Raw genomic sequence first — 22,455 nt, 5'->3', positions numbered from 1 at the left:
TGAGGGAACATAGCGAGACTAAAGCTGATACACTTTCATACATTTTCTGTGAAACATCCTGCCCGCTCTGTGGTAAACGTAAAATAAATTATATTTTAAAAAGATAACGTCTTCATTATGAATGGTGTGTGAGTGTGCCCTGCGATGGGCTGGCCCTCCATCCTGGGTTGTTCCCTGCCTCGTGCCCATTGCTTCCGGGATAGGCTCCGAACCTCCCGCGACCCTGTAGGATAAGCGGTTTGGAAAATGGATGGATGGATGGATGGACGGACGTCTTCATGATTATATAATAATTATAACAGTACGCAAGAATTATACGGCATGTATTGCAAAACATAAGAATATAATTCATTTCAAGAGGAATTAAAATAGTACAATAAATCTAAAATGTCAATAAGGGCAAGAGACATATTTTGTCTATCGATGGCCGATAATTATTGTTACGCTGCTTCCCCCTAGTGTAATAAAGCAGCTGGTGCACGTCAGAACACCATCTCCCTGTAGTATACTTATACAGTACTTTATTCGATGGCCGATAATTATTGTTACGCTGCTTCCTCCTAGTGTAATAAAGCAGCTGGTGCACGTCAGAACACCATCTCCCTGTAGTATACTTATACAGTACTTTATTCCTTATCGTATACTATAAATAAAAGCCTTAAGTCAGTGTAAGCTGAACTGTAGTATAAACTGAAAACAGTACATTAATTTTAAAATGCAAGGCTATTTAATATATGATTATTAGATCTAAAATTATAAAACTGGTTCACCGCTATAAATGTCGCTTTTTATCTGGGAAATGTCCATTAGGTTTTCAAATAAAAAAACATATATAGAAGTACAATATTACAAAGACTATGATACTATATTTCGGTATGAAGCTGAACACGTGGTTTCCCCTTCTCGGAATAATAGCATCATAACAAGAATGATGTAATTCACTGCGCAGAGTCCAAACGCTTTTTCTTAAATATATATTTTTTTCTGAGCCAAAGCGGTGCCCTGCTCCTCACAGCTGCTCGGAGCGGATTGCGCTGCCACGCCTGCCCTCCAACGCCAGCTCTCGTCCATTTCCTTGTTTACCCGGAAAGTGCTGCGTTTACCTTCCCAAATGCGCCGGGCTGCGTGCAATGGCTTTTATAAAGAAGAAAGAGCGTCCCAAAGAGAGGTAACGTAGCACGAGTGCGTGTCTGCTGTGGTGATCCGTAGCCCTGTCATATTTTAACGTGATTATTTTATTGCGTTTGTTTTTAATGATCGTTATTGTTATTGCATGCATGCGGCACCGGTGCTTCCTGATCGCGGTGCTCCGACTTCAGGCGACTTTTAACCGAGCCTCCTGGATCCGACGCGACGCTTTAGGCCGGCCAGCCTTCCTGTCATTATAGGTGCTTATGTAGATTTCAGACCTCTTTTGATAAAACGCTGTTTTATTTAGGATCGCACGAAAACACGCGCCGGTGTTATTGCCGATTGCTCTCGAAACACTTCGGTGATCTGGTTGGAGTTCAAGTCCCTTTGTGCACCATCGGATATCTAATGCGGGATTATTATTATTACTATTATTATTATTATTATACAGTGGGCTTTAACTGAAACATTTCTGATAGTATTCTGTACTGTATTATTACAGTGATTCAGCCTGGTTTAAAATCGTTGTATTCGGTTTATTTCTCAGGGTTGACTCCTTGCCTGTAGGGAATGAACGCAGTAGTTCAGGTTGCGAGTTCGATTCCAGTAACATGCTTTTAAGCCAGAAGAAATTTGCCCCCCGTAGTGGTATCAATAAAATGACCACAGGAGACTTACTGTTGCCTCGGGCCCGGCAAATCGCGGTGAAGGGGTCGTTTGGAAAAGGCAGTTAAATGTGGTATGTTCATGAATTTTAAGTGTCCAACAAAGGGGGCATCGGAGCCCAGGGTCAATTGTATTTGCTTGCTGACCCCTCTACACTAGATATTTAAGAGATGCTGAAGGAGCCCGTCCTGCTAACCAGCTAACTAGCTACAATCGTCTGACTCCACTGGCTGGCTGTTTATGTATTTTCTGAAACATCTGGTAGGGGGAGGGGGCACTTCGGCAAATCTGATGGGTTGGTATTCATTGACCAGTTTAGGCCGCCTTTCATTGGCCTCCTTTCGGGTTAAATACCGCCCACCATGAACTTCAAAGTCTCGGTGTTTCCCGGTCTCTATTTCTGTTATCAACCCTTTGATATTTATATCTAAGTGAGTTTCTTGGCCATTGATATATTTGGTTAAATTCCTATATTTGTGTATTATTATGTGCATTTTATTTGTATGCTTCCAGCCCGTACATCTTTAGTGTGTTGTTTCTCAGTAGTGAGAGGGATTCACTGCAGACTGGCCGTAGCCATTTCTCAAACACAGATTGCGAAGGAGATGGAGAAATTTCAGAAGATCTGTTTTTCCTGTCATGTCAGGCCGGACTTTTGCAGCGTGCGGTTCAGCAGTTTTGACCTTGGTGCCTGTGACTGAAAGGTTGCCGGTTCAAACCCCATGATTGGCAGAGTAGCCACATCTCGCTTGGGCCCTCGAGCGAGGCTCCCTCCCCCACAACAATCCTCTTGGGTGCTAGATGAATGTTTGACCTTGTGCTCCGACCCCAAATGTAACTCTCAACTCTATGTGTGTATATCTTATAAAAGAAGAGCAAGATGGTATGTGCGAAAATGAAGACATATCAATGAACCTATTCTTCTACTTGTACAAATGGTAAATAAGGCTTCTCTTCATTTTGGAAGTTTCCGGAGTCTGCTAACTTTTCATGGCAGTATTGAGTCTAAACCTGACTTTGTGGAGGTTTCACCTGGCTACATATGCGGTTATTTTACACTAAATATACAGTTAATTAATAAAATTATTTGTATGTAACAAGCATTATGTCTGCTGCTGTAGTGTTGTTTGGTAACTTTTATAAGTATGAACAGGAAAGGAGACCCTAAGAAATGAAAAGAAAATGTAACCATCTAGAGTTAGACTTTGCCAAGATCTCATTCTCCTTAATATGTTCAAAGTTAAGACATTCTGGCCAAAATACCATATCTGTCTTGGGATTGGGCCTGACTGCACTGAGATGAGGCACAGTTATGTTGGCAAGTTAGCTTCTTGTGTGATTTGTTTTTGTACTTTTGTGTATTGATGATTTCCTGATTCTCTTTTACTGTGTTTTTTCCTGTCTAGGTTTTCCCTATTGCTACTTGACCTAGAGGAGTATTATTTTGAGCAACACACCGCATACAATGTGATCAGTAACAGTACAAACCAGAAAAGGTACAAATCCGACAACAAAGCAAGCCCTCTTTAGCCAGCACCTGAATTTTTGACCGAAAGGGACTAGTTAAGGTGCACTTAAGGGTCGCATGTCCTGTATAGTCAGGGTTTTACAGTGCAGAGCATCCATTGCATTCCTTCCTGCTCCTTGTCACACCTGCAGCCTGCCACTCTAGTGACTCCTAGTGGCCCTCCAGTTTATCATTAGCGTGGAGTCAACTTCATAGTAGAATCATGCACCAACATTAGCCTTTAAAAAGCAGGCATAGCGAAAGTTATTCGTAAGAAGAAATCTGTCTGGAGAATGGCTGCTGTGCAGAATGTTCTTTACACATTCTCCTGTCTTGTTTAACTGATTTAAAATGCTGTGTTGCCTAGGAGAATAAGAGGATCACTGAAGATCTGCTCTAAATCCATCATTTTTGAGCCAGAACCAGCTGCTGAACCAATTTTAAAGGTATGTAGCGGGGAGTGTAAGATTATGAATCACTTAATTGTTCATAGATTTGAGTTATTAACCGAAACGCCTGATTCCCCAGATACCGCTTAGAGACTGCAAATTAATTGAAGGAGTTGAAGAGAATGACCAAAACCCTTTTAATGAGTAAGTGCCTTTTGGAGACTATGGGTTTAGAAGTGGACTAAGGAAGTGGACTTGAGGTTTATATGCAACAATCAAATATAGCCTTTGATTGTTGACAAACTGTCACAGAAAATAAAGATACTAGCGTTTATTATTCTTGTTTTAATTTATTGTTATTATTATTTATTGAACTCTCAGAAGCAAGCTGGTTGGACTCTCCATTGTTTGCAAACAGGTATGTCGACTGTAAACCCCGGTCATTTTAAAACCTTTCGGCTTTCTTTCCTGCCTCTAGAGAGCCTGACTTTACCCCTTTTCTCTTTTTTTAATATGGTTAAGCTATAGCAGTGCTTAGTTTTATAGTTTGCTGGTTTTGCGTCAGTAGCTGCATAGTTTGTACAACAAGATGCTAATGTCAATTGTAGTAATGGCCAAATGAAGCCTCATGAACCACTTGCCATATTTTCTGACCCCACTAGGTGGTGCTCTTTGTTAAAAGTATGCCCCAAGGAGAACCAAGAGTGCCATCAAGTGGGGTCAGAAAATACGGCAAGTGGTTCATGAGGCTTCATTTAGCCATCACTTGCTAACTGGTAATTCAGTGTCCTTGTTTTTCAAGGTGTTTCACATTAAGGAGAGCAACATTGTTGCCCCCTACAGGATTGAGCGGGTAAGAACAGTCTCTCTCTAGTCCTTATTGGCAAACACTGTGCACATCATAATAATGTCTGATTCCCTTAAAATACGTGGATAAAACCAGCAGTGCTATGTTACCAAATTCAACATTATTGCCAGTCGTGCTTTAGTAAGGATTCTTGATTTGGTGCAGCTAAAGGACTTACCTTAATTCCCCTGAAAAATGTTGCAATAAATAGCATTTGTTATTTCTTCCCCATATTGTATAAGTGTTACTCGTATTAATTATGTCTTGTGTTAGCATTTTGTTGAGCTGATTTTCCCACTCGACTTAGGGGGACCAGAGTTTCTTCTTCCAACTCGATATGTCGAGGAAAACAGAGGACGTCATCCAAATCTTGCTCCAGGTACGTGATTTCCGCAGCGATGATAGTGTGCATGGACACAGCGACTATAGTGCGCATGGACACAGCGATTACAGGGCGCATGGACACAGCGATTATAGTGTGCATGGACACAGCGATTATAGTGTGCATGGACACAGAGATTGTAGTGCACATAGACACAGCGATTATAGTGCGCATGGACACAGCGACTACAGTGTGCATAGGCACAGCAATTATAGTGCGCATGGACACAGCGACTACAGGGCGCATGGACACAGCGATTGTAGTGTGCATGGACACGGCGACTATAGTGCGCATAGACACAGCGATTGTAGTGCACATGGACACAGCGAGTATAGTGCGCGTGGACACAGCGAGTATAGTGCGCGTGGACACAGCGACTGTAGTGCGCGTGGACACAGCGACTGTAGTGCGCGTGGACACAGCGACTGTAGTGCGCGTGGACACAGCGACTGTAGTGCGCGTGGACACAGCGACTAGTGCGCGTGGACACAGCGACTGTAGTGCGCGTGGACACAGCGACTGTAGTGCGCGTGGACACAGCGACTGTAGTGCGCGTGGACACAGCGACTGTAGTGCGCGTGGACACAGCGACTGTAGTGCGCGTGGACACAGCGACTGTAGTGCGCGTGGACACAGCGACTGTAGTGCGCGTGGACACAGCGACTGTAGTGCTCGTGGACAGAGCGACTATAGTGCGCGTGGACACAGCGACTATAGGGTGCATGGACGGTGCATGGGCACCCTCTTGTGGCGGCCTGTTGAATACTAACCCAACCCCCCCCAAAAGCTACTTGTTCCCACCTCGACAGGCTTCACTTCTGATATTCTGAAAGAACATGGTCATCAGTATTTTAATATTTTTATGTGATACCTTGGGATTGCCGTAAGGGGGTCTACAGACCTTCACTAGTAAGGTGTGTTTCTGCGGTGTTACAGCTACACAGAGCATCTTGCCTCAACAAACTTGGAGACCAGACCGCCATGGTGAGTTACCTTGACAACGCTTATGACCACTAAATGGCTAACAAATGACTGAAAGTTCTCGTGAGGTAGAAATTTCACAGGAATCCATTTTGGTCATATCCTGGGTAGCTCCAGCATGTAATGATTATTTAATTTAAAAACGTGTTTTTTTGTATCATGTTAAAATCAACTAAAGGATTTGTGTTGTATGTATTGTTCCAGATCGCTGCCAATCTGCAGTCTCGGCTAGCGCGCACATCATTTGATAAGAACAGGTATGATTCAACACTGTATGTTTACGGTCCATAGGTCAGTTGGTCTTAAGGTTCAACGTAGGGTGAATCCCATAGTTGACCATACTTGTGTTCTTGTGTGCCTGTTTTATGTCATCTTTCATTGCTGAAGACCAGTTGCAATACTTAAAACACAAGTACAGAGGACGATAAAAATCCCCAGATGTTGGTCTTGCTCTGCCCCAAATAATCAAGGATACATCGGTCACATCCTCACTGAATGAGACCAATCCCATGATTCATTGCATTCCAAGTTTGTTCTTGGAAGGCCAGTTCAGAAGATGGGTCTTGCCAAGACTACAAATATGATCTTTGCGTTCTTGGTATTGAGAAACACCCGTAGTGTTTTGGGATAAGACTGCAGAGGCCCTTTTGTGCTTCACGTTTTCATTACGCGAAAAAAACCCACTGAGGTAGCTGTGAATCAGAATGATTGAAACAGCTGTTTACGGTGCTTATTGTGAAAGGAAATATTTAGCTGTTATAGCGGAAGCATCTCGTGAGCAAGTAACTGAAAGGACCGTAAAAGTTAAAAATAAAATGGCGTACAGTCAGCTGAGGGTGCTTTGGCATTCTTTAGTTTGTCTGCACATTTCCTTTATATCTGTAGAAAGAAAAATCACAAAAAAGCAGGAAGCGCTAAAAACAGTGTTTTGCTAGCAAAGTAAATTAGCGTTAAAATGAAATTGGGCCTAGTTTTTCTAGCGGATGGACATTTTTCCAGTTCGGGGTCCATATGATAATGTTTAATGTGTCTGGGGCAGCTAGCAATGTCACGTTTGCTTGACGACCTGCCGCTTCATGCCCCATGTTTTTCGTAGCTTCCAGAGTGTCTCCGAAAAACCTCATATGGAATGCGAGGCCGAGATGGTGACGCCGCTGGTCACCAATCCAGGACATGTATGCATCACAGACCAGAACCTCTACTTTCAGCCTCTCAACAGCTACCCAGTAAGCCCTCTGCCACCCCCCCCCCCCCACCATATTCACGAACATGTTGCTAATATTAGAAGGAAAAAATCTGCTTATCTTCAAATACCTGGGTATCTTGACTTGGGAACAGTCATTTCGCATGTCCACTGTTTACTCTAGAGCCATGCTGGTGACTCTCTTTATGCCTAAATACGGAGGCTGCGCCGTTTCTCAGAAATCTGTCCGGTCCTCGTCAAATTTAACACCAAAGTTTGAGAATGTTTGACTTCAGGGCATGTAACATTTTACTGGAGCTCAGCAGGAAGTTTGATGTTGAATCCGGGTACATGTTTATACATCTCGATATATAGTTTATATTATGTCTCCAATTTTTGCCAGTCAAAATATTTCCCTGGGTTTAACAGATCTATGAAATGTGGTCAGGATGACAGTGGTAGTTAACACCATGCTTGGAATAATATCACCAAGAATAAAATCCTTACGCGTTCACCCTACATATGACTATGAAAAAGGTGATCAGTCATCGCTTATTGCTGTCTGTCTGGCATATAGAGTGAGAGAGCTGAGAGTCCACCACAGACCCCTGTAAAGCTCCTTTTTAGCTCCATTTTATTTGCATGATTGCTGGATATTTGAAGACTTTAATCACCTTCCTGCAAATCGGTAACTGTCTGACAGTAGAGACATAAACCAAGATGGCACCGGTCCTCTGACACTACTCTGTCCAAGAGAAAATGGAGGCTGTTCAATTTAGCTTATTACCCCTATGCAGGCTGAAACGTTGCCAGACGTTGTTGGATTATGATAAACCAGACAACTGGTTGTAGGTGAAGAGGAAGATTTGGGATAAGCCAATTAGAATCAGGAATAGAACAGATAGACACGTATTATATGTAAATTCAGATGAGACTTCATGAATGAAGTCTTAATTATAGTTGTCTTAAGAACCTTGAGAAATAATTCAGAACTCTGACGTGCATTTTTAAATTACACACAGAAGCTCCTTAATTACATTGGTGGTTAGTGGATCCAGAAACCAGACAAACAGTTTGAAATGAAGGTGCCCAGCTGGCTCGGTGGAACAAGAGCATATGACTCACAATCCATAGCATGTGTGGAACGGACATTAGCAGCTGACGCGTCGCAGACATTCGGGTCGCTGCCAGACCCTGGCAACATTGCTGGGAAATTGTATCAGTTTTTAATTTTTTTGTAGTATCTGTGTTGAATATTTGCGGTAGGATTCCAAGATCAGGAACTTCCTTAAATTAAGGAAACCTACATTGTGTTAGCCTAGCTGTAGCTAGGGCCTGGTGTTGCTCTGAAGAGATGAAATGCTTTTCAGGTCCTTCTGCCGGTATCCCAGTGTGCTCATTGCACCAATAGGCACAGTTCTTAAGCTTAATATCTTTTTTTTTTTTTTTAATGGTGGTACAGTACTTGGATTTTATTTTTTTTTTATTAGATTTTTTTTTTAAATTTGTTGTTGGGAGGTATGGTGTCTCAGTGTCGCCTTGGGTTGTGGATTCGAGTCCCACCTGCTGTTCCTGCAAGTTCTCCCTGTGTTCTCTGCTGGTGCTCTGGCTTCATCCTGCTGCATAACGACATGCACTTTGGCTAATTGGTACACGCTTGGCGAGCAGTTAATTTCCGCAAGAGCTGTTGTCATTGAATATCAGTATTTTGATGCCTCACCTGCTGAGAATAATGTAGCTCAGTGTGTTAGGGAACTGTGCCTGTGATCAGGAGGTCACCAGTTCAAATCCCAGCGTGTGAGTGATTTCAGTATTGGGCTCCGGAGTGAGACCCCCAATCTACAATTGCTCCAAGGACTGTCTGAGCCTGCATTCCTACTTGTATGTCACTTTGAATAAAAGGGCGTTCTAAGTAAATAAAGCACAAATATATGCCTATATACGCCCTGCTTCTGTGTACATGGTTTTTCTAAGATATGAACGCAATAACACATCAATTCACAATAGTAGGTGTTTGATTTATTTGAACAACGCGGCGCACGGTGGACGTGTCTCCCTGACCTCACTGCTGCCTTCCACTTTAAATACAGGAGCAGGTGGTGAAAATCATGCTTCACAGTGTCAGGAGGATCTACAAGCGACGGCACGGCCTGAGGCCCCTGGTGAGTCAGGCCGCTAAGATCTCAGCGAAGCCAATTCCTGCAGCAGTGCTTACCGCCTCTCAGGCAATGATGCCCCCTGCTGCCAAGAAACAGTAAATGCACTAAACATTAAATAAACACAAATAAATTATTTAGTAAGTGCTGAAGCAGCTTCTGCTAACCGGCTAGCTAACTACGATCTGGGGGGAGGTGGGGGTGACTTTTTGAATGAGGCCCCAGAAAAAAACAAACTCGTTACATGTACAGAGGACCTTTTATGTGAAAACCGTAAGACTGAAAATAAGCCGTATACTTATATAGTTAGTTGCAGCCGCGTTTAATTTGAGAGTCTCCCTGTCCTTATTCTTTCCGATAGGGACTTGAAGTGTTCTGCTCTGAAAATGACCTCTGCTCAGACATCTACTTGAAGTTTTACAACACCAAGGACAGGGATGAACTCTACTACTACATCGCTACCTTCTTGGGTCTGTTTTCGAAGCTTTCTTTTATAGCCTTTTGACCTTTTGCTTTTTAGGGACCACACGAAACGGATTTCCCCAGCCATGTGGTTTTAAATGTATGCTTGCAGTTTAAGGTTACTGACTCGCAATCCTTATACTTGGGGCTTTTAGCGAGTGCCGACTTTCCAGACTTAGCGGTGAAGGATCAATAACTTCATATGTAGTTTAGATTCATAAGTCTGTCAGTAACCTGGCCTTTGGAGACCAGGAGTGGTTTGGGACACTTATTCCTGGTGAACAGAAGGTTACCTGTTCAAATCCCAGCATCGATAGAATGATTTTTATTTTTGTGCAGTTCAGCAAGGCCCTTAACCTCGAATTGCTTTTTAAAAAAAAAAAAGTATGTTGCTTTCAATGACAACATGTGCTAAATAAACAAATTATAATGGGCTAGATACTTGCTGAAATTCTAGCAGATGTTTCCCACTTTACAGAAGCATACTTTTAGAGTATTATTTTCTAAAATGTCTTTATATTATCCCTGGACTGTCATTACACCAGAGAACCACATGGTGGAGCAGACGGCTGAGAGCTACATGCTGCAGTGGCAAAGGGGCCACATCAGTAACTACCAATACCTGCTGCACCTGAACAACCTGGCAGACCGCAGCTGCAACGACCTGTCGCAGTACCCCGTGTTCCCCTGGGTCATCGCCGATTACACCAGCACTGAGTTAGGTTGGTATTGGCTCGGGGAGAGAGGTTCAGCCGTTGAGGGTGGAAGACGACCTTGTATGTCTGGGTCACATGGTCACCACCCCCTTTCTGTCTCTGTCTCTCTCTCTCTCTCTCTCTCCCCTTCTCCTCCAAGACTTGAGGAATCCAGCAAGTTTCCGGGACCTGAGCAAGCCAGTGGGGGCTCTGAACAAAGAGCGACTGGAGCGGCTTCTGGTGAGCGCCCCCTGCTGCCTGTTTGAGATAGGAGGCCTTGAAATGCATATTTATCTTGAGTTGACTGACCAGTCAATGACTCGTGAAAATAATGAGGCACAATTCATAGCATAGTTGAATAAGCTTTTATGAGTAACTATTTCAATTGGATTTAAAACATCATTTTAACGACTATGATTTGTATGCTACCAGTTAGCATTATCTCTAATGGGGTCCTTATTTATAATGAGGTACTGCCCAGTAAATATTGCAAATTGACCTTGATTAGGTTCGGAATGATTTATTTTTATACCAAATGGAGACACGAAAACTTCTTGTCCTTATTTTTAACCGTGTTTGAGATATGGCTATTGGCGCACCCCCCCTTCCCGACCTGATGACTGGGGGCCTCACTTTCAGTTCCCAGGTTTCTCCTCTGGATTGTGGGATTTTGCTATGTACATTCTGGAATGCTTTGTTTGTGAAGCTTTATTTTGGTACCTAGTACGGTGGGATTTTTTTTGTAGGCTGTAATGAGAAAATCGAGGGTGAAATTGACCCGTATTGTGGGTGAAACTGTCGAAATCTTGACAATACTTTTAGTGCGGTTTTTGAACGAAACGACAACAAAGCATAGGTTGGCAAAAAGAGTAAAAAAAAATATTCTTCATTTTTGTGTAAATAATGTAAAGTGACGTTTCTGGGCAGAGAAATGATAAGCTGAATCTGAATCATTCCGGTCCGGTGCCTATGCTCTCCTCCAGGCTGTGCTGGTACCTGTTGAAATGAGAAATGTCACGTGATCCCCTCGCCCCTTTGTCCCCAGGCTCGTTACCGGGACATGCCGGACCCCAAGTTCATGTACGGCAGCCACTACTCCTCTCCTGGCTATGTGCTCTTCTACCTAGTCCGAGTGGGTATGTGCATGGAGATTCCAGAACATTCCTCTCTGCAACAATCAGAATACGGTCTCAGTATGGTTGGTTCCTCCGTACCTGTGGCTAATTTTAATCCTCAGTCCTCTTGTTTTGCCCATAGCTCCGGAGTACATGCTGTGCTTACAGAATGGCCGCTATGACCACGCCGACCGCATGTTCAACAGGTACACGACCTGGATCACGGTTCAACCCCTTCAGCCTTTAGTCACCCCCCCCCCCCCCCCCCCCCCCCCCGACTGCGGTTTTCATTCGTGGGTTTACACCAGACCTGGGTAAATGTAAAAAAAATGAACGAATAAATAAATAAAGTTTTATGTTAAAGTCCAATACACTTTAATAGCAAACTTCCAAAATTCACCCACGAGATTGATTTTCAGGAAAGGTTTTGCAGACTTAGTGAGTTTTGGAACAGTAAGGAAAGCTCTCGGTTGGATTACGTGATGACTGAGTGAGATGTGGCTCCCGATACTGTAGCATATGATGAGGGAGCCTGACTTTAGGTCATTGGCCATCTCATCAAAAGCAACAATAAGTGGGAATTTGCTCTTCAGTTGCTAATCCCTGCCAACCGAAAAAAAGAGCTTCCTCAAAAAACACTGATTCAGAATGTAGGTCATTTACAAAAATAAGGGACATAAAAAAAATAAAAAAATCTAACAATTGCCTATTGTGCTTTCATGGGACAGGAAATTAATCATTAAATATGTCCCCCACTGACACGATAACACTCAGATTTGGGAAATAACAGCCCAGACCTGGATTACACTGATTTCGTTAGTGTGTTTTCTCTTGTAACATTCTGCGTTTTTCCTCAATAGCATATCGGAAACGTGGAAAAACTGCTTAGAAGGTGCCACTGACTTCAAGGAGGTATGACATTGGTGTGTTTTTACTGTAAAGATGCTCATTGGTTGGCATTGTGTCCTGCTTTGATTTGTTATGGAGCACTCCCACAGACCGGGAGGCGCTATTAGCTGTGTATGGTTACAGTCTTATGCCCTTCGGTCAGTACTGTCATCCGCCCCTCCCCACCGCTAATGTAACTCCACCCGTGGTGAATTCCCGCCCCTCCCAGTTAATCCCAGAATTCTATGGGAACGACGTCAGCTTCCTGGAGAACAACCTGAACCTCGATCTAGGGAAGCGACAGGGAGGGAGGATGGTGGGGGATGTGAGCATGCCCCCCTGGGCCTCAGGTGAGAAGGGAAGACAGGTAGACCCTAGGAATAACCGCCTTTGACTCCTTGCGGTGTTGCTGCTCTCTATCGCCCCCTATTGGATGAGCTTAATTACTTATTATAGTAACAAACAGGCCATTATACCTAAAATGAAAAGTAATGTATGTGTGTGTTGGGATGTTGGGCTAGATACCAGAGACTTCCTCCAGAAATGCCAGCAGGCCCTGGAGAGCCAGCATGTCTCGGAGCACCTGCACGAGTGGATCGACCTGATCTTTGGCTACAAGCAGAGGGGGAGCGAGGCTATAGGCGCCCACAATGGTATGGGGGCGGGAGGGGAGGAGGGTCTTCTGATAGGAGCCACCCTGGGGATAGTGAATTTATGAGCCACTCAAAAGTGTGTCTTGGTCTTGGTCTTGGTACCCTCAAGGCAGAACACTGCCCAGATACAGGTCGATATGTCTCAGTAATGAACTTTTGGAAGATTATCTGGGAAAAAGTGAGCAAACAGTAGAAAGGAGGAAAAACATCCATTGCACAAGGAAGTTAATCAGTGTGGCTCAGCAGGTTAGGACATTGTGCCTGTAATCAGAAGGTCACCAGTTCAAATCCCGGAGATTTCTTCGTTGGGCTCTTGAGCTAGGCCCTTAACCTCTGGCTGCACCATGGGTTGTCTTACGCTCCTATTTCAAAAATGTGCGTCGCTTTGTATTAAAGCGTCTGCCTGGTGTAGACGTAACGTGATGTAACCGAAATATCCTTGTGCGCTGACGGTTTGTTTCATTTAGACGGTAACCGTCAAGATAACCTGTAACCTAATCGTTAGCTTTAGCTTAGCGATTTATGTGAACGGGTAGTCGGGTCGTTAGGCACATAGCCAGCAGAGTACTTTTACCTTAATTTCTCCTGTGAAATACCCACCTCTAAAAATGACTAAACCTGTAAGGTTATTTAGAGAAAAGTGAAGTTCACCTCACGAACCTTAACCTTACTAGCTGCAGTAACAAAGGGCTGTGAGTCCAGGGGTGACCCTGGGTTCAGATGGCAATGAAAGAACTCTTTCTTTTTCAGTGTTTCATCCGTTGACGTATGAAGGAGGGATCGACTGTGACAGGTAACGGGGCGGGCGGATGAGTGCAGGCTTCCTGCGTTGCCATGGATACAGCGTGCGGAAACCTTCCCGTCTCTCACTTCCTGTCCTCTACAGTATCGAGGACCCTGATCAGAAGATCGCCATGCTGACGCAGATACTGGAGTTCGGACAGACCCCCAAGCAGCTGTTCACCACCCCCCACCCCCAAAGGATCACACCCAGGTTCCAGAGCATGTCTCGCACCCACAGCCAGAACGCCTCCCTCAGTGAGCTTTCACCAGGTATTGAGGGAGCTGACAGTGTTCACTCAACAAGCTCTCTTTAGGAACAGAGGAGGATCTGTCCTCTAGTGCAGTGTCCACTCAATGAGCTACTGTATCTCTAGGTTTGGAGGTTCAGCATTACCAAGGATGGTATTGAGGATAAATGGGTGTTTTGTCATTGCACATGCTGTATTCAAGGGTATCCTGTTTAATTATGTTGAATGCCTTCCACAGTCTAGTGTGTCAGCTTGTTAAGTTTACTAATAAAGATCAGGTGCCGGAGCGGCAAAGTTCAGCTTTCAGCCTCTTGGTGGCACTGTTTGACCAGTTCTGCTGCCTGCTGCGGCACACAAAAGCAGGACTTTATTGTGTATTTAGTAGATACTTTACTCTGAAGTGGTGTGCAAGTGAGGAATGCTTGGGATCAGAACAGGGTCGGCAAACACCTCTAGCAGCCCTGGAGTGGTTGGGGTTAAGGGCCTTGTTCAAGGGCCCAACCGTGTTGTGATTACTGGAGAAATATCCAAGCGTGCGACTGTTTCTCTGCACTTGATCTTCTAGCGTCCATCAGTGAGGACTCCTCTTTTGAAGACCTGACAGAAGAGAGCAGGAAGATGGCGTGGAACCACATGAGCAAGCTGAAGATGGTGGGCGACCACAAGATTCACAAAGAGTGAGGGAACTATTCTGGTTTATATGGCTCTGCCTGTGTGTTCAGGTAAAATCCTTCCTAGGCGTTCAGGCATCTGCATGCTGCCAAACAAAGCCCTCGAACCCTCAGCTGCGATTCGGCCCCTTAGAGAGGAGTTGCATTAACCCTCATTGTAAGCGCTGTCTCCTCCTTTAAATCGCAGGGCTGTAACGGGCATCGCAGTAACTCGCGCAGGACTCTCCGTTTTCACGTCATCTCAAGGTGTGATGGATCTCTTGTGACGTCGACGCCATGTTGGTATCGCGGGATGTCGTGTGGAGTACCTCACTTCTTCTGTTCACAGACTCGACGTTGAAGATGTTCTCCAAGGACTCCAGCAGCTTACAGAGAAGCATCTCCTTCTCCAACATGGTAAATCAGACAGACTATCAGCCAGACGTCCATCTATATCCAGCATGTCACTAGCGTGTCACCAGCGTGTCACTAGCATGTCTGCCTGAATGAACTATAAATAACCTTTTTTGATCTGTGCTGCTGATGACTTCTCTGCAGTACTTAGATTGGTGCTATCGGATTTTTTAACTGCACATGTATTGATATTGTAATAATAATTATTATTAATTGATTTATTTAATTTATGTTGTCTTGTTACCTTAAGATTCTGTTAGGATATTTATTATTATTGACAATAGAAGCCTATTTGATTTGATTTTTCTGTGTACTTTGTACTTCTTTAAATTTGTTTGCACAGTATATACATTTATACTGTTGTCGCCTGTGCTCTACGTAAATCGAGGAGCAAATTTCCAAAACTCATTCAATGAGTTAGTGAGTTTTGAAGCATGAGGTCTGAGTTTTGGTTCCAAATACTGTAACATTTAATCATGGTTGAATTTTTCATTGACTCATGTCAACAACAAGAAAAAAACCTGGGCTTAGTGAGCTTTGGAAATTTTCTCTTCAGTCATTCCTCTATGTAAAAGAATATACCATTGGCTTCAATAAAGTTATATTATATTGTCTTATATCTGATCTTGTCCTGTGCTGTCCCGTCCTGTGCTGCCCTGTGCTGTCCTGTCCCATCCTGTCCTGTGCTGTACTGTCCTGTCCCATCCTGTCCTGTGCTGTACTGTCCCATCCTGTCCTGTCCCATCCTGTCCTGTGCTGTACTGTCCCATCCTGTCCTGTGCTGCCCTGTCCCATCCTGTCCCGTCCCGTCCCGTCCTGTCCTGTCCCGTCCTGTGCTGACCTGTCCCGTCCTATCCTGGCCTGTGTCGTCTTGTCCTGTCCTGTCCCATCCTGTGCTGTGCTGTCCTGTCCCGTCCCGTGCTGTCCTGTCCTATCCTGGCCTGTGTCTTCCTGTCCTTCCCTGTTCTGACGATGACATTTTCTCTCTTCTAAGGCACTGTCATCCTGCCTCATCCTCCCAGAAGATGCGACAGTGGTGTGCTCATCTTGGGACAACAACGTGTACGTGCCGTGCTCAGAACTGCAGAATGTTGCAGGTCCAACCATGTGACCACCCCAGTAATCATGTTCTTACAGAGCCATTTTCCACTGCCCCCCCAGCTATTTCTACTCGATAGCTTATGGGCGACGGCAGGACACCATCATGGGCCATGACGATGCTGTGAGCAAGGTGTGCTGGAAGGAGAACCGACTCTACACGGCGTCCTGGGATTCTACTGTGAAGGCAAGTGATGTCATCATCATCCAATCCATCCCCAGGGCCTCATGCAGACCAGTGTTATTATAGTGTTAATTATTAATTTTATTTCCATTAATCATTTTCCATTTTCATTTGAAATCCACTTTAGTTTCAGGTAAAGTATGGGGTTATGTTTTTGTTTAAATATAGTTTAGTTTCAGTGTTAGTAATTCTTTTAAGGGTAGATTGGAGGTTGTATGAATACTTTGTGTCGTTTTTTTACAGAATGCAGCATGAATACAAAGTGCACATTACTTGCTAATGTCCATAAAATGGGCAAGACATGCTCCTGGTATAAGTGGTAATTAAAGATAAAGAAATCCTTACTGTAGCTGAATATTAGCTAAGTATTGAAAATCCTGTGACGGAAAATATTTGAGGCTTGTTTTTATTTTATTTCAGTTTGTTTTTGAAGCACCATTTATAGTTTTCATTTTCTTGTAGTGTATTATTTAGTTTCAGTTTAGAAAATGTTTGCTTTTAGTTTTAACTATAGCTTTCTTTTCCAATGATAACGCTGACTCACACAGAGACTTTCAACTGCCTCCCAACTTGGCTGATGATGAATGAACTGTACTTCACAAACAGATGTGATCCTGGTCACATATACTGTAATGAGTCACAGATGTGTAGCGATTCTCTAATGTCAAGCTGGGTGAAAGTTCAACCTGAATTAGATCCAATGGGAGAGTCATTATAAGGTTTTCTCAGTTTTTTTTAGTGCATCTTCATAGACGTGAAATTAGTTACATTTTATGTGCCGCTTATCGCCGTGTTTATGTTCATTAACCACCCATACGTCATTCAGTCGCTTAACCCAGTGAGGATTGGGGATACACGGATTTCCAAAACGGGAAATTCCCTGGGTCGAATCAGACTGGAAATCCCCTTTCAGGATGGAAGGCGATGAATGGACAGTGATGTCATGTCATGTGACGTCGCAGGTGTGGCGCTGTGTCGCCGCCGAGGTGTCGAGCAGCAGGAGGGGCCCCTTCGAGTTGCTGGCGGAGCTGGAGCACGACGCAGGGGTGAGTGTCTGCAGGAAGGCCTTTGATATCCAGGACACCAGCCTGGGGGTGAGACTCGGCTGTGTGCCCAGTGCATGCTGGGACATACCTCATCTGAACAGGCCCTTTTGGATGGAGTCCCTCGGTGATCGACTCGGGGTGCAGCCCTGCTCTGTACAAGCTATGACTCGACGTGAAATGGTGCAATCTGTGAGTTACGTAACAATGCATGATTCAAGAGTCTATTGTCATATGGACAGTAAACAGTTTCGATACGCAATGAAAATCTTATTCTGCGTGTCTGCTTGGCCACTGGTTAATAAAACGCGAATGTGAATTATGGCGCTTACAGTAAGCGAAAAGAATGTGATTAAAATTATAACAGTAAACACGTCGACACAACGGCATGTGACATGTTGCGCAAAGGAAACATAATTCTTACAAAGCAATTCAGACTTAAAGGTAAAGTTGGATGCATTGTAAAACAGTGGTGTCCAGTGTTTGCTTTTTCTGTTCAATGAGAGCTTTTACATTTACAAAGAACATAGTCCTGGGAACCTCCCTACCGAGATTCTTCTGTCAGCGGCTGGTCTTCCTTGATATATCGTTTTGACCAGCCGTGAAGGTGATGGTCTGTTTTTCCCCCTGCACTAGGAATGGTCAATGCGTTGATTATGATTCACTGGTTGGTGACCACCGCTCATCATATTCAGTAATGCATTTCCGACTGTCATAATTTAGATATTATTTAAACGGGCAGCTTTAGCTTTTTTTCACTTGCTCCTGGGGTGGAAGGACCCTTTGTGACTATATGGAAATTCCTCGGCGTGTAAATGTGTCTCACAGATCGTTCCGGATGTTGTGCGACTGTTCTTCTCTGTCCACAAGGTAAACACAATTAGCCTCAATCAAGCAGGAACGTTATTGGCCTCCGGGACGAAGGAGGGCGCCGTCAGCCTGTGGGACACCACAAACTCCACGCTGCTGCATCAGATCCAGTGCCACTCTGGAAAGATCCATGACATCGCGTTCAGTCCTGGTAAGATTCTCCTTTCTGCTGTAGTTCATCTGCATCTGGCTGGATTACTCCTGTATATAGTACTTTCTGGGTAGGAGTTGAATTGTTTAATCACTTTCAGGAATGCATTGTCTTGGGTTGGAAATGATGAGAACATCAGGTGTTTAGGCTGTGATTCATCGCGTCTGTGGTTTACTTGCCTTTTTATTAGATAAAGGCCTGTGATTCAATGGTCTAGTAATCCATTGAATAATATTTTGGCCGTTTTGTCATCTCTGTTGGGGATTTTTTTGTCACACGGGCACATTTCCTTTTTAAGTGGATCTTATCTAAAATGGGTTCTGTTGGTTATTTCGCAAGCTTCCAAGTCACTGCATTTCTTCCTAAGTCTAAAGCTAATTTTAAAGTTGACAGCGTGTAGCTCCGTGGGTTAGGAAGCCGGGCTTGTGATCAGATGGTCACCAGTTCAAATCATATGGTTGGCAGAGTGATGTCACCATTGGGACCCCAAGCCCTCAGCTGCTCCATGGACTGCCTGACTGCTTTCCCACTTAATTGTTGCGTTGGATAAGATCGTCTGATAGTTTTTTTTTTTTTTTTAACGGTGCCGACACTATGTAGCGTAACAGGAGAGATGGAGGAGGTCAGTGTTATGCCTGAATTCAGTTTTGTCCTCGGCGTGCTCGTTTCTGGAACGGAAACGTGAGGTTTCTCGAATCTTCTATAAATTGCGGCTGACCTGCGGCTCTCCACGGCCCCGCAGACAGCAGACACGTGCTGAGTGCCGGTGAGGACTGCTCCCTGAAGGTCGTGGACGTGCAGACAGGCATGCTTCTCTCGTCCGTGGCTGCAGATGAGCCTCAGAGGTAAGACTACCCCCCCCCCCCCCCCCCCCCAAAAAAAAAAAAAAAAACTAATTAAGTGAATCCTGAGTGAGCGCCGGTGACCTGAAACCGACCCCGTCTTTCTCTGCCGTTCCCGGGCTGCCTGCCAGGTGTTTCTGCTGGGACGGAAACACGGCCCTGTCAGGCGGGGAGACAGGCGACCTTCTCGTGTGGGACATCATGGCCGGGAGGGTCACGCACAGGATCCCCGGACATTCAGGTATGACAGTAAATGAAGCCCCAAACAGACGTGTCCGGTGGCCGAAAGGCTGGATGTATCACGTGTATCTGTGTAATGTAGCCAGGAATGGATTTGCTGAATTTGTTGTTTCTGGAGCCTAAAGAAAATGTCACTTTAATCCCGCCAGCGCCTCTTAAATTACATTTTAAATAGCTGGCAGTTAGGGTCAATAAACCGTTGCTGGTTAGCAGAACATGCTGCTTCAGCATGAAATGTATTTATTTATGTAGGTAACATGTTTATTTAATGTTTAGGGCAGTGACTGTCTGTGGCCAAAAGGGGGGCCGCATGTGACTGTTTGTGGCCAAACCTTAGGGAAGCCACACAAATGCATGGTTTGTGTGGTGAATGTAGCCCAAGTGATTCCTGTGGCTGTGATAACACTGCCCCCCCCCCCCCCCCCCCCATAGGCCCGGTGACAGCCATGTGGATGAATGAACAATGTAGCAGCATCATCACCGGAGGCGAAGACAAGCATCTCATCTTCTGGAAGCCCCAGTATTGATGGGTCCCGCTCTGTCGTATCCCATCATCCTTCAGGACTGTGTTTTAAAACGGACAATTCAGGTGCACCGCTTGATGAAATGGGCCGTATTAAGCCACTGCAGAAGTGTTAATCCACAGCTTCAAAAAGAAGAATTTATATAAAATATGTAACAGATAGATACTTGACACATAAAAGCATACTTAATTTTATTTTCATTGATTCCCGAGTAACTTGCACTAAATTGCGGTGAATATGATGTTAACAGTGTGTTCCTACAGAACGTCTGTTTGTTTTTTCCATTGTGTTTTGTTCAGTTTTGTGAGTTCTGCCTGGTTTCATTTGGCTTCGTTTGGTTCTGTCGAGCTTTCCTCTGCTTGAAGTGTGCCTTAATTTCCATTAAAAACGATCCTCAGAGGGTGGGGGGGGCGGGGGGGAGTTACACCTTTTACCATGAAGGATATTATTCAGAATAAGTCTGAATACAAGCCTATAGAGCTGTAGCATCCAGTGCAGTAAAACTGCTCCTCTCTTTTTACTGGCATAAATGCTTATTAAATTAACAGTATGTAGGTAAAGACAGGATTAGGAGGCACTGATATTTTATTTTCCACGCTTAACTAGTTTTCTAGACAGATCTCTACCTACAGGGTTGTTCTTACTATTTGTTTTTTGTGAAACTTTGTTTCCACCAGAAGTTTATGGCTTTAAAATTACAATGTTACAATCTTACGGTGTAGACTGTGTAGCGCTGGATGACGTAACAATCCTCCTATGCCACGGTACGCCATTTGTAAAATCCCAATTTCCTGTCACTACGCACGTAAAGAAAAGTTACTGAATTTATAGATGAATACTTAACTATCTGTTTGTTTGCAAGAGTGGTAATATCATTCTCACATTAGCTAATTGACGTCAATTTTAGGTGTCCCGGCTTTTAACCCGCTGAGAATTTAAGTAAACAAATAAATGCTGCCATTGTTTGCTAACTGCATTGATGTTTAATGCTGTTCAACTGTGCCTGTTAAGTAGATCACATGCCTTTCAGTAAACACTGATTGACCATGAGTGTGTTTCGCCAGCTTCCATACTCTCATATGCATGCTAAGACTGAGCTGGTGTCTTTGGAATGAACGTGAAACACCTGAGCATAGTCCTGGCAGTGCGGTCAGCAGCAAGTTGAGCACTGCAGTTTGACCATATATATCACTGTCAGCTGAACAAAAATGAATTTCCTATACCTAACTGTATAACTGTATAAAACTAGTTCACTAAACAAAAATATTGAATTTTGACTAAACGCTAGATAAAATGAATCAACCCTAAAGCAACATCAGATTTTGGAACGGTAATTGTCTGCGGTAGATGAATGAGTCAGAAATATTTGTGGAAAGGCTTCAATGTGTTAATTTGCTGCAATATCACTGTATATAAATATACTCTCTCCTCTGCTGAGTTTCACTGGCAGTTTCCAGAAGGTGTGGGTTGTGTATTTTATAAATGATGTAATATAAATTCTAGGGCACTGTGCTGGAGTCTTCATGCTTATTCAAACAGTGCCCCATATACATACTTAATAAAAGTTGGATGACTGGGAATTAAACAGAAACGCAGGTATTTGTCTTTTGCTGTCTGATGTCATTACGTATGAGGATACTGGCTAACTTGATCCACCATGAGAGTGGAGGATAACAGTCAAATGAAACTTTATTTGTGTTTTCCACAAGATCATAGACATTTATTCAGTTTTTTTTTTCATATCCCATCATGCTCTTCAGCTGCTTTCAGGCATACGCATATATCCTGGTGATCCAGTGCTACTGGAGTACTGTTCTTTTCAGGGATGGCGGGGTCCAATGGAGATGTGACCAGCAACCTTCTCATTATATGTAGAGAGGTTGCTAGGCACCACAAAGTAAGGCTTGTGGAAGTTGCAGGTGTCCCCGATTAACCAGAACTACATGCTTATATACCCTGTTTTGTCCTAAAGGACAAAAGAATTTCCCTCGGGATAAATAAAGTTTTTCTTATCTTATCTTATCTTATCTGTTCCCTGTTGTCTCTTTAAGTTTCAGGCCACAAAGGGGTCCGGTAACTCATGTCTATAATGGATTGACATGAAAGGGAGCCTAGCCTAGTAAACACAGGTCACTAGGTAGGGGACCCTCTGGACGCCGGCAGAGCCACAGCCCACCCCCCTATTTTCATTCACCCTTGAGTGATGCAGAGAATAGGGAACGTAGTTTTTCCAGACGCACATATGACACAGCTATAGTTTTAGTAGTTCCCACAACTACATGAATGTACACAAATCATAGCCGCAATTATTACATGATTTAAGACGATATGGCGTTTGTTGTTTCATGCACTT

The 22,455-nt window shown here is 44.0% G+C and overlaps 1 protein-coding gene across 4 annotated transcripts; it reads left to right on the top strand.

Moving 5' to 3' along the window:
* Positions 1-991: 991 nt before the first annotated feature.
* Positions 992-22,124, top strand: nsmaf (neutral sphingomyelinase (N-SMase) activation associated factor). 4 transcript variants are annotated; one of them, XM_049009887.1, is made up of 31 exons: positions 992-1,168; positions 3,204-3,293; positions 3,672-3,750; positions 3,833-3,897; positions 4,075-4,111; positions 4,496-4,546; positions 4,848-4,919; positions 5,859-5,906; positions 6,108-6,160; positions 7,000-7,129; positions 9,177-9,248; positions 9,604-9,712; positions 10,250-10,426; positions 10,560-10,639; positions 11,445-11,535; positions 11,657-11,720; positions 12,375-12,426; positions 12,632-12,752; positions 12,924-13,055; positions 13,806-13,848; positions 13,942-14,108; positions 14,652-14,763; positions 14,945-15,003; positions 15,086-15,153; positions 16,145-16,212; positions 16,312-16,435; positions 17,395-17,667; positions 18,346-18,496; positions 19,239-19,341; positions 19,470-19,579; positions 20,011-22,124. In XM_049009887.1, the coding sequence occupies exons 1-31, from the start codon at positions 1,131-1,133 to the stop codon at positions 20,103-20,105; spliced, it is 2,934 nt and encodes a 977-aa protein (XP_048865844.1). In that variant the 5' UTR covers positions 992-1,130; the 3' UTR covers positions 20,106-22,124. The 4 variants fall into 4 exon arrangements, with proteins under 4 accessions (XP_048865844.1, XP_048865846.1, XP_048865843.1 ...); XM_049009889.1 differs by having other exon boundaries at positions 994-1,168; positions 17,395-17,478; XM_049009886.1 differs by lacking the exon at positions 992-1,168 and adding an exon at positions 1,200-2,735.
* The last annotated feature ends 331 nt before the right edge of the window (positions 22,125-22,455 follow it).

Source organism: Brienomyrus brachyistius, chromosome 4 (assembly GCF_023856365.1).
Source record: "Brienomyrus brachyistius isolate T26 chromosome 4, BBRACH_0.4, whole genome shotgun sequence".
NCBI lineage: Eukaryota > Metazoa > Chordata > Actinopteri > Osteoglossiformes > Mormyridae > Brienomyrus > Brienomyrus brachyistius.
Note: the sequence above shows the minus strand (reverse complement) of the source record. Positions and strands in the feature narration are given on the sequence as shown.